This window comes from Acanthisitta chloris, unplaced genomic scaffold, assembly GCF_000695815.1.
Source record: "Acanthisitta chloris isolate BGI_N310 unplaced genomic scaffold, ASM69581v1 scaffold20862, whole genome shotgun sequence".
In the NCBI taxonomy this organism is placed as follows: Eukaryota; Metazoa; Chordata; class Aves; order Passeriformes; family Acanthisittidae; genus Acanthisitta; species Acanthisitta chloris.
The window spans coordinates 31,498-44,462 of record NW_008659064.1 but is presented as its reverse complement, the minus strand read 5'-3'; the positions used below and the strand labels follow the sequence as shown (position 1 = coordinate 44,462).

The following is a 12,965-nucleotide window of genomic DNA, read 5'->3' as shown; positions in this document are numbered from 1 at the left end:
TCATTTGTCCTTCATTATTGTTCATCATTGTTCAAGCCAGCACAAAAATGCAGTATTTCTTTCTCTTTAGTATTGCATGAATGAATAAAGCTTAAACTATTCCCTGAAAAAGTTACATTGTAGCTAACCTAAGAAATATCTGGAAGACTTGAAAAAACAATTAAGGAATCAAATGGCTGTAACTGATCTAGATGGAAAATGCAATGATAAGAAGCAGCCGATGCATCGTCGCTTAGTCGTCTAATTAGAGACTGCTCCTATGAAATCTAATACTGCATTCAGTCAGTTCATCGTGTTGTACTGTACTGCTAGGTACGGTGGTTCTCTCTTTGATTCCTTTGTCATTGGGGACATTATGGTTCATAATAAGTTCACTGGCATCCATATTATGGATTTCCATCCTTTGGCAGGCCTGGCTTCCATCTCTCTTCAATTAGAGACCTCTTTTAAAAAGTTCAGCAGCAAAGGAAAAAAAGAGAAAAGGAAAAAGGAAAGGAAAGAACAGAAAGGAAGAGAGAGAAAAGGAAAAGGAAAAGAAAATACTGCATCAGAAAGACACAGAAGAAAAAGTTGAAAGCTGCTTCACAGTCTTGCTGCTAAATATCAGTGCAGTCATTTTTTCCTTAATTAAACACTAAGTTTCTTTGCCATTATTATCCTGTTTATTTTCCCTTTTTTTCTTTTTTTTTTTTTTTTTTTAAAACGTGCATGATGGGGAAGCCCATGATGCTTTAGTCAGACCTTGGCCTCCAGCATTTCCAAAAAAAGTTTGTGCATGGGGACTTTGCCTTCCAGTTTGATGTTGTAGAAATGCTGCACAGCCTTGGTGGAGGTTTGCCTCAGAAGTGGGAGAGTCATCAACATCTTGCCTGCACGACGTGGGTCTTCCATGTGCTGTCCGGCCTCGTAATCCTGCAGAGCCTCATGTAAGACGTCCTGAAGTTTCTGCACTGCCTCAACATCCTCTATGTGCATTGAGTCTGCAAAACAAAGGAACAGCAGGAGGTTTCAGTTTGGCGCACCAGGATTTTGATAATGCTATGACTGCATGACACTTTCACTGGTTCTGTCCATCCTCTTTCACAAAGAAGGAAGAAAATTACCCACTAATTTCTATATTGGCCTTCAGCAGAGTATATGGAAATACTGTGAAACGACAAAGGTACAATTAACTCTTGTGTAAGTAATCCTTCTCCTCATCCTCCTCCAGCAAGTGAAACAGTCACCCTTGCTGCTCCATAACCATCAGTTAGTGCTTTGAAGAAATGGCATTGCCAAAGGGCTGAGTAAATGGAGGGGTTTGTTGCATCAGGGAAGCAGGGATGACTGCCCTACTATGGAAAAGCTAGGTAAAATTCTGTGCCAGGTGCCAAGGCTGTGGAATTGGAAGCCATGGTCATTACCCACTGCTCAGACACTGATCACTGGATTAGGACCACTGCACTGACACAAGGGAAATGCAGGTTTGATGGGACTTCCTGATAGGTTTAGCAAATTTTTTCTTCCTCAGGCATATCCAGGCAGACAGGCAACACTTGGTATGTTCCTGACCAGTTTTTGTTCTGTGAAGTTAACATCTCCTACAAGGTGTAATCCTTCTCTCTCACCCACTCAGAGGGTGGTTTATCTTGTTAGTGCTGGGGTTTTGCATTTTTTATAAAACACTCAAAGCAAACACCTTGCCCTGCACCTTTCCAGGTGAGATGTTTTGGTGGTGTAAGTATTGAGTGACAAGCCCAGACACAGCGCACACCAGGAACTAAACTAAACTGCTATATAACCCAGAAAGATTAAAGCAATGGAAGTGTGAAATAAAAAGAAAAGATCTAACTGAAATAACAGTAAAACCCTCAACTGGATAGATACAGAAAGGGAAGATGTCCCTGAGAACATGCAGTTACTGGACCATGCTGAGATGACTCTGGATGAACAGTCCTAATTCTCTGACTTTTATGCAGTAATAAATGCAAAAAAACCCTGATGTGGTCCAGACTGAGGGGAACACCAAGGAAGAACAGTCACAGGTGAACCAAACCGCCCCTATCAGCTACCAAAATCTGGATGGTTGTCAGACTTACAGAGGCAGTAAAACACCATATGAAAAAAAAACTGCTGTGAGGGGGTACAGGTCCTAGGGACAGGCTACACTGTGCAAGCTTTGCTCAGGGTGAAACTGGGACATGGAATAATTAAAGTTTATCCTTCAAAACGCTAGTTACTACAATGCTGCACTGCATCTTAATTTCTGGTTTTGGAATAATGCTCCTGTTCCCAGACAGAATAATAGCTGAGGAGCTGGATGGTCAAGAACTTACTTTTTTCATAAGCCCTGTATTCAGCTGTCTGATGCCCTGGATCAGTATTTGGCAGAGCCTCATGTTTGATTAAACACAGAATTTTGCACGTGCTTCAAATCCCTGAATTACATTCAGAGAATTAAGATGCATCTAAGATTCATTTCCTAAAAGCTGATGTGCAACTACTTCCTGAGATAATTAGGCCAGATAGTAAATACCTCTCTCCTTTCAAACACAAACATGTAGACTGAAACACAAACCAGTAAGTAACAGGTTAACAAAAACGTTGCAGCTTCTATTGTCAAAACAAATGTGCAAATTGAAAAGAAAAAAAAAGTTACAGCTTCCACTCTAAAACAGACAGTTAATTATATACAAGTTTGGATCATTTAGCACGTTTTATTGATTCTGATGACAGTTTATCTGTTAATTATACATAATGGAGTCCTATGGGAATTTTACATGTTTAATAATTCTGAGTCTTAGCGAGTACATGCTCTTAAGAAGCATGCAGCTAAGACACACACTGCAGGGATGTGATCCTGCACATCAAGGTGCACTGTGCTGAAAGCAGAGATGTAGAAATATCTCTCTTAGGGAAAAAGAAGGCTACAACATTTAAAAAAAGATGACAGGCAAATATTACCTCTAGCAAAATTTAGTTCTAATTAATGTGAGACCATTCCCCAAATCCATCCATTTTTGATAGTTTTTTAATACGGTAATTCTATTGAATAATTCTGTGACAATAAGAGAAAAACCCTGAATTCTATGTCCTGCAAACAAATGTAATCGATACAGACATGCTAACACACACATACAGATGTGACTGATGTCTTAAGCATAGTGTCCAGCCCCCAGGCTTAATTTGGAATGCAAACTCCAAACAAATTGTTGTCTTTAGTCTCTAACTCTTTACCAAGTCCTTGGATATTCACTGCTGTGCTATAGAACATAAGATCTGCTACTCCAAATAATTTTTCCATAAACCATGCACTGTTTGTGCAGAAATTATACATCTTTTTCTCCTCTCCCCAGATCCACAGTGCCAGGGCCATATTTGCTGAAGAACCAAACAGGAACATTTTATCTGCAACAAATCCTTGGCGAGTCAAAGACTGACTGATCCCGTGACTTTTTTTTTACACCATACTGCATAAAGAGACAGGTGTTCCTGAAGAACATGACTACAAAGGTTTAATTTTTAACCCTTTACAAAACCGGTCTGATTCTTCCTAGAATATATATTTGTAACTGTGGCCATGTTTGAGTTTGAAAATGGATGGAGTCCAGACTAATATATTTTTCAAAGAGAGGTGAAACTTGCCTAAGATCTTTAACTCTGCAGTTTGGAGAGCAATTTGGCCTGCAGCATTGGGAATAGCTATACTCCACACATTTCATACGATGAAACTGAGTAAAGAAGGGAATGAAGAAGAGAACTACCCCCAGAAAACACAAGAATGAAAGGTGAATCAAAACCTGCCCTCTAACACAGCTATTACACTCCATGCTCTCAAACTCTTCCACTGTGTGGACAACCTCGAAAAACAAGGGAACTTACCCTCTCCTTGCATGGGTGGTTGCATACCATCCCTACGGTAAACAAAGCAATTACTTACACAGAAAAGTAATAGTACTAAAGCATTTAATGTATTTGTTGTTGTCTTTGAAATCAATTTAGTAGCTGGGAAGAACGTGACCAGCCAGCTCTCTGCTGCCCTAATGCAAGCACTCCTCTGCCAAACAGTTTGCAGATTGCTAAGGAAAATATTAATCGTTAAAAAGAACCTTCTTCAAGTTTTGGCCATGCAGTCTGGAACTTCCACTTTATTCCCAATATTAAACGAATGTAGATCTTAATCCCTCAGGCGTAAGCCTTTGAAAATAAGGAAAATGGTTGAAAATGCTGAACTAGCCAAAGGGAAAAGAGGAGGAAAATAAAAGAAGAGAAAAATCTTTTCAGTAACTACAGACTGGCAGATGTAGAAGTGAATTCAGAGCAGGCTGACTTACTGCTGATAAACCCAAAGCTCATCAGTGATGTCATGAATAATGACTTTAATTTAAGGAAACACAAACAATCTGTGTGACAAACCAAAAATTCACAAATAATATGAAACTGAATTATAAGTGAAGTACAAAGAGTTTGAATATTGTTTCTATACCATGAAAAAACATTTTCTTTTTCTTATGGGTTGATTTGGGGGTTTTTAAGTGGCCTTTCAGACAGTCTGGATAATTTACAATTATGTCCTACGCAAGTAATATCCACAGGAAACCTATATCCAGATGTACTACACTTAAAAATCAGTGCCTATATAAACAATGAAATTAAACAGGGTAATTTCAAAGTGTCATTTGAAAGAAAGCAGAATCTGATGGTATATGCCCTGCAAAAACATGATCTCAGGCTGGTGAAACTGAAGAGCTCAACAAACACAAGACTTGTTGATCCAATGTGCTGTTAAGAACACGGGATTTCAGTCTCGCCTGGGGAAAAGTTGTTCCTGATCAAAGCTGCGATGGGAGAGAGTGATGTCAGCAAATGAGGACATCAACTCATTGAGCTTAGCTTGGAGAATCTCATTCTATCCTTGCAAATGTTTTCTTTCACCATCACGGGATGGCAAAATAGAATTGTACCTCTTCTGATCAGTTGATTGATTGTATCATTGTGCAGAAATAGGAGAAAACTGGAGTCTTCATCCAAGAAAAACACCGCAAGGTCCAGACAGAAATTCAGATTACAATCTACCTTGTTTAAAATTCAAGCTTCATCTCAAATGCAGCAAACAAACATCCAGCCACCCAAGAATCATTTAGAACACATCACAGAGAGCAACAACTAGACAAAATTGGAAAGCACTTGAATTGAGGACAAGGAGGACTCTCAAAACACTGCTCTGAGGAAAGTTAAAGGCTGGGATGTATGTATTTTGTATATATCACTAAGAAGTAGCAGAAAACCAGGAGTCTCAAATTAAATGTTTCTTCAGGTCAGAAAATTCAGAGAGCATAAAGGAAGAAATTATTCCAGTGAATCAAGCAGCAGGGAGCATGTAGCAGTGAACACGCACATTAAGATGCTGGTAAACCACATTGGAGAGGTAGAAACCAACAAGAACTTGAAAGACAGAAATCACTGTCATGTTTGTTCCATATAGCTGAGCAGTTCACAAACTCAAACTGGATAAATCAGTTTAGAAAGTTGCTGGAAGAACTAGATGAGATGAAAAGTAAGAACACATGGGCAATATGTTTTTTGCTTTAGGTATAGGCAACAAAACCCTAATCTGGATTATATCTCAAATAAAAGGAATTTTTTAGCTAGGTTGTACTGCCAATCCCAAAGCCCCACAAACACCATCACAGTGCTTATCAATGGGTGAACTGTTCTCAGAATTACAGAACCCCTTCCTCTACTCCTCTACTCTACATATGTCATATTTACCCAGGGAAACAAAGTGCTTGCCACAATATGTTTCTACATAATTTTTATGAGAAACACAACACTGTGACATTTTGAAAAGCATATTGCTAAAGATAGAAGCAACCCACAGAAACTGGCAATAGCATATCTAACTAGGTTCTTGGTTCCCTCACCAAGCAAGAATTCCCATCCTTTTCCAGTCTAGAATTGAAATTGCCCCAGGTACTTTGGTTTTCCTCGTGCAGGGCCAACCAATACACTCCATTTTGACCACCTGTTTGCTTATCTTTCCTGAGCAGAACAGGCTAAGAGTCAAGCACAGAGGTAAACAAAGTATTTTGCCTTGCAAAAGAATATGGCAAAAATGGTCTGACACCTGGAATATTCTATTGGAAACAGAAACTTCTATCACAGTGTATGTTGAAAAATAAAGAGGAATAAATTAAGAATTCCTTGTCCACAGGAATTACAGGCAGTAGAAACCAAAAAAGCAAAACAAAGGCTTGTATGATTGATTTTAGTGAATGAGACCTTAGTCTAGATTGCCCTGGTCTGGCCTGCTTTTCAGAAGAGATGAAAACTGAAGCCTCAAAACAGTTTAAAATACAGTAGGAAATGAAGGTGTAGTAAGAAAAGAAATTACGTTGTGGAACATGCCTCTTTATTTCAGGGGTTAACTGGATTAGTGGTGAACTAAAACTACTACCTGTTGGCGTAAGGTAAGTTAAAACATAGCAAATCGACATATTTTTTTTATTCCTGAAATGGCTTACTCTTCACTACAATAGGTACTGAGGGCAATAAATAAAGGAATATTTCCACAATGCAGGACAAATTGCATACAATAACTGGTTTGAGCACCTACTCAGTAAGACTACTAAAAGTCTAGAAAAGGGAATTCAAATCATAGAGCTGGAGGGTGAGATACCAATGACAAGAAAACATTGAATGAAGGCTTCAAAATCCTTTTTATCCACTACAAGGAATAAGCAATGACCAAAATTTCCAGTGAGCCACTAGTCTGGCCTCATTTCTTGACTTTTATGAGTCTCAGGCTACTAACACATAAATAATATCTACTTATTTCATAACCAAGTGAGGAATATCTCAAAGCTATTCAGTTACTAGACCAAGTACCAGAAATGAAAAATTATCATTAACCATTAATTAACCACTGGTTGACTCTGCAGCCATTTCTTAATGCTAATATGAAGTAAATGGTAGCAGAGTTCTTTTCTCTAAGAATTGTGGATGCCATCTCTTTGATTACATGAAAATGGAATGTGAGCAAGCAACTGTGTTCAAGCAACATGAAAACTCTGACTACAGTGGCAACTACCTTTTCTAAAAATGTTTCTATGCTGTACCACTCTGCACAAAACCATGTGAAAGCATTAAGACCTTGCTATTTATATTCATCAAAATAAACACTGGTAACACAACCTTAACACACAGCTGTATATCTGTATCTATATCTATATATGCCCTGTCAAGATAGATGTCTTAATCGTGAATTCTAACACTAACAAGCTGACCGAATAAAACAAGATTAAAAAATTCATTAGAAATTAAATATAGTATGTTGTGCCATATACTTGGAATAAAGATGTCCTACGGAGTAAGTGCTTAATTGGGCTCTAGCAATTAATTTCTATTGTGATAATATCATTTAATGGTGATAGCCTAGTGCTCTGACTACACTGTGTCTAGAAAGCTAAAAAACTTGCAAGAACTTACTAATTTTTTTACCAGGTTGATGGTGTAACTTTACTGCCATCAATGCTGATCTGCACTTCATTATGCTAAAATGCACAAGATACTTCCTGGTTCTCACTTTGTCAGTACTGAAAGGGTGATGGTTGTTTTTTTTAGAAGAGTTAATATCAGAGACCAGAAACTGTGATGGTGAACAGAAATCCTTTTCTCCTTCTTGTGGTACAGGCTAAACATCTAGTTTTAGGATTTAAATTTCCAACAGTGCATAGGGTTATACTTTTAAGTGCCTAGCATCCACATTTGGGTCAGATTTTTCAAGATGCCAGCAGCCTATTAGGCAGATGCACACAGATCAGATTTTCAAACGTGCTAATGCATTTTGACACTCTAGTTTCTTATGTTAGGTCTGAGATGGGAACTGAGCGTCTCTTAAAACTCCAGTCTCAGTTGTGACTCCTAAGCTCCTCTGCAACATTTGGCCTGAAGGCCCAATTTAGTCCTTACTGATTAGGCAATTTCAAAAAACTGCTCACCTGCAACTCCCTGTTTAGTATTACCTAATCAATACATGGCAACATTTCCTAATGCAAAAGAGACGAGCAAGTCATCTTTTCTGTGTCAGAGTGTTTACACGCACATGCACTTGTGTACACTTCAAACATATTTTGTAAATATTTCACCTTCCCTTACACACGAGGAAGTAATTGGTACATGCATGTTTTGGAAACCATTCAAAGTTGATTTTCTGCGTGGGTAAACAGAGTGCTCATTGGTGCCAGCTTGCTTCATTTAGGCGGTGTGAGGCAGAACGCAGGGCAGTCGCATCCTGCAGCTTCAAGGTACCTCCTGGCTTTTGTGTACAGAAGGTACAGAAAGAAGGAAGGAACTCCTGATACTAGTAGGACAAGGACAATGTCAAGGAAAGAATGATTTCTCTGGAGTTATAAATGCCATATTAATTACTATCAAATCAATGCAGATGCTTAAAACTAACCTGATAAATTCCATATTTACATATTAAATGTGACCGTTGAAATCATACCTGTATGGACTTTAACATATGCAGGACTGAAATGTCTATACATTTCAGTACTGTGCTCTTACATATGTACTTCAGCTTTTCAGAGGCTATATGCACTCCATTTGAAATCAGTGACAATCTATGAGGTTGCCATATCTTGCATTTCTGGACATTTACAGAAGTGATGTAGCACTGCCAACCCTGCAAAGGGAACATCTGATAGTGGCTGTCAGAGAATCTCCCTGAAAAACAGCTGCTCCTCCCCACCTTTTAGGGTCCAAATGGCTGGATTATTTCACTGCACAAGTGGGCCCTGTAGGCCTAAAGAAGAGTTGGCACTTGGGGTGTTTTAATGCTCACGCTACTTAGATTTGTTGGCCAAAACAAAGCTTGTGGTATTTATTCAAACAAAATACAATCGATATGAAGACAATCTACAATTTCTTTTTCCTGCTCCCAAACACCAGCAGGGAAAGTACTATGACACTGTATCATAAATCACTAACACAGATACAGAGCTATAAAACCATCTTTGTCTACTTTTGCAGTAGAGTCAACCTGGGAATCTTTCTAGACGGTGTGGATACGGCAAAAACATCTGAAATGCTCAAGATTTCTTATTATACTCTCTACAGCTATTAAAAGGCTAATATATTTTAAACCAGAAAAATAAATACTGGAAGAAAGCAGAAGTAGTAATAAAATATATTAAAATGTGAATTGCTGCTGATTTATTTTATAATGGCTTTTCTTAATACATATATAGCTTCATTTAAATTAATCAACTTCCTAGTTATATGAAAATAGGCTGTTCTGGTTTTGTCTATTATAAAAAAAGACAAAAAATAAATTTAACTTTATTTTTGTTTTAATTTTAGCAGCATTTGTAAACCGAAACACCAAGGGTCTGATATCTACTGATGGGTTGTAATTCTGCAGGTGCTATTTTACACCTACAGGTTAGTGTAGCTGCAGCTGATAGAAGTTTGGTATCTGCTGCATGTACAACCTGAAGCTGAAATGTTGAATGTCAGCAGTCAAAACACTTTGTTGAAAGGAAAGTGGAATGGCTGGGCTGCTTTTTAACTCCTCCTTGCAATAGTTTCATTTTAAGACAGCAATTTTATTTCTTTTAAGATGAGGGAAGGAAATGTTTTCACTTCAATGTGCCCTGAATTTTAGTATGCTGAACTGTATCTATCTCTGACATTATCCTGGTTGTAATTTCCAGTGAAGTTAATGAAGCTACAGATGATTTTGATACACTTTATGCACAGTGTATGACTAAACTTTTTTTTGGCAGCAGTTATTTTTTATTATTACTTAAACACTGCGTGTCTTTTTGGGAGGCGGGGAAAAAGGTGAGTGGTATTTAACATCATATCCCTATATTCTAGCCCTTATCCTTTTTGCCAAGTAAACTACAGAAATATTTCTAATTCAGTCTTCGAATTACAGAATCAAAATAAATACAAAAAACCTACTCCATTTAGACTCCTAATTCCAGATAACTTTCTTCCTCTGATCATTAAGCATGACCAATTTTGAGAAAAAACCTTCCTGTGGCTGCAAAGCGTCCTCAAGTGTCGGTTTACAATAGCCAAAAATTACAAATAAATCTTCAACTAATTTTGATCTTCGAGAGGCATTTCAGCGTTTTGCTTAATCTGGAAATAAGATAATATTCTGAAACTAAGGGCAGAGTTAGTGGGGTGGAGAATATTTTACGAAGAAACTAATAAGCATTTTGGCTTTGCATGTTTCTGAATTATATTTCCAGTTAAAAATGCAGAGTGCTAAATCACATTACAAAGACAAATAGGAAAGTACAACTTCATTGTTGAAAACAATTTCCCTCCTATCAATCTGAGGATTCATGCATCAATATTGTAGATGAACTGTTAATTACAAAATCAATTAAAAAATTATTTCTAAAAACAGTCACGCGTCCTGGCTCTCAGGGGGGCAATTTGGGCAGAAGGTCTCATCTCACTAGGACCGCGCCAAATCACAAGTCGTCATCCACAAGTAAGCAAAAGCAATCTGGTTTTTCATTTTTCAGCGCGGCTGAGCCCAGCCTGAGATTGATCGTCACATATGGCCCCAGAAAACAAACTGTCAATACCTTGAATGCTGCAGAATTTGAACAAATAGCCGTCCGCCCATTCAAGCCACTCATTGCATCCCATTTAACAGATTTTATTGACAGTTTCCTTCTTGTAATTAAAGGGAAAACTACTGGCCAGCAACCAAGATAAAGTTCAAAGATAGGGTCAAAACAAAAGCAGATGGAGGGGCACGGTGTGACTGTCAATGGAACATAGCATCAGAGCATGTTATTGACACACAGGTATCTAATGATCGGCACGTCATTAAAGAGGGATCTATCGTGAACTTTATGCAAATGCTAAAAGGGACTTAAGACCACAATAAAGCATTAAGGAGACACAAAAGGAAAAACAACAAAGCACAACCGATTTTTACTTATCTGACAGTATTCACTGCTTCAGCACTTTCAAATTCAAATGCAGAAAAAAATCTGAGATTTTTAACACTTGCTGCACAGGTAATAATTTTTGCAGAAGCATTCTCATAAATGCAGAGGAGCCGTAAGGTAAGGTGTGGTCCTTCTGAAATTTAATAGGGATTTCCTCCCTCCTCCCATATCCTGAATTCACTCTATCAAATAAATCAGCAGCTGCCTTTGAAGAGAACATATATAGCAGACTCTCAAGCATCCTTTTTCTTGCTTTAATTGCAATGATTAGACTTGTCTGGATTATGGATTGGATTTAGGGGAACAACATCTATATTCATTTGAAGGAATCTCTGCCAGTAAAATACTCTCCAAATCATACAGTGGAATATTCTCTACTCCCTTAGGAACATACCCCACAATTCCTTCAAACTAGAAAGTTGTTCTTAGTTTGAACTGCTTTGTTTGCTGCCTTTTAAAGTCTGATCAGCAATTTTGTATTCTAACACTGTGTTTGAAACAAGCATGCACAAAGTATTATGGAAGAAAGAAAGAAAAAAAGTGACACATTAAAAATGTAGCAACTGTCATGCCACTCTGCCAACCTGAATTAGCAAGTGCTATAGCTTTGAGGGTGACGAACTCTTCTTTCTCCAGCTTCATGCTCTTGTATTTCTTTACCAGCTGCAGTATGGCATTGTTAAGGTCAAGAAGGCCTGCCAATTTGGATTGGTCTTCATCCATGATGTAATCTTCAGCATATACGAGCTCATCGTCAAAGGAAAGCGACCGGTATACAACACCGAGAATCAAAATTTCCATCCAAGCACTCTGCAGAAGGCTCATCTGGTCAGCTAGAGACAAAGTGGAGAATCCTGAATAGGAAAACAAAAAGATACAGGAGAAATATTAAGCACATTTGGATTTGTCAGATATCTGCTCCTCTTTTTGATTTATTTTTATATACATTGTGAGGAAACATGCATGTATTCTATTATTCTTCTTTCTCCTTTTCTGCCTCTCCTTCCCATCCTACTACAGGAAAACAAATCAATATAAAATAAAACATTTTCTAAACAAAACCAAAGTTTTAAACAAACTGGAATTTGCAGGCTCTTACTGTAAGAACTGTATTAATTTTGGGGGTACTGCAGTGACAGTCTGTGATTTGTATGATGTCTTCTTTGTTCTGAAATACTTGTGCTTAGTTCTAAAAACCTGATGCTGTGAGACAGGGATCAGTCTCATAAACCAAGAAGGATAATTTAGGGGAGAAAAAGTAAAACTTTTTTGAAAGGGAGAAAAATGAAAAAAAAAATTATAAAAATTTTCTTTGAACTTTAACCTTGGGGGAAAGAGAAGTAACACACACCCCTCTCAGAAACAACACTGATCACTTCTGCAATGGCTTCTGGCTCCACTACACTTGTTGAAGTAACAGGGTGGCATATTAAAGTGCCACCTGAACAGCAGTCACACCATCCTGTTTCTGAGGGCAACTGAAAATTTAATGAATGTCTCTTAATGAATTTAACTTTTGCCTTTTTTTTTCTCCCTGCTGTCTTTCCTAATAGGATCACTAAGGGCAAACATCTTTACTGTCTTACCTTTTCAGACTCTTGTTTACAGTACCTGTTAATTTACTGTATCAAACTGCTAATAACCCAATCACATTAGGTGCTAGAAAACAATATGGGAGAGGAAGTGATTTTCCTGGCCTGTTGGTGAAATGTAGCAGTTTGCCAGTTGGCACCATAAACCACAAGTACTTAATAAAATCATCAAAGGGGATTAGTCAAGCTTTTCTTAAAGGGTCTTAAGACATGTCTGAGGCTTTCATTTAGTTGTTTATGGAGCTGCTTACATGTCCTTTGACAGGGTTCCTGCTGTAAGAACATTCTTTTTGGTGTTCAATTACACCTAAATGCATTTTTCTGTTTTGAAAGTTGAGAGTAACAGTCAAGCAGGAATATATCATAAGCTAGCAAATCTGCAAGGCATCTACTCCAAACATGATTTTCT

General features: G+C 37.9%; 1 protein-coding gene across 1 annotated transcript; it reads right to left on the bottom strand.

Annotated features, from left to right (window-relative positions):
• Window positions 1-680: 680 nt before the first annotated feature.
• On the bottom strand, window positions 681-11,821 carry LOC103797075 (estrogen-related receptor gamma-like). The gene is made up of 2 exons (XM_009069269.1): window positions 11,549-11,821; window positions 681-980 (listed from the first exon to the last, which is right to left on the bottom strand). The coding sequence occupies exons 1-2, from the start codon at window positions 11,787-11,789 to the stop codon at window positions 736-738; spliced, it is 486 nt and encodes a 161-aa protein (XP_009067517.1). The 5' UTR covers window positions 11,790-11,821; the 3' UTR covers window positions 681-735.
• Window positions 11,822-12,965: the final 1,144 nt, after the last annotated feature.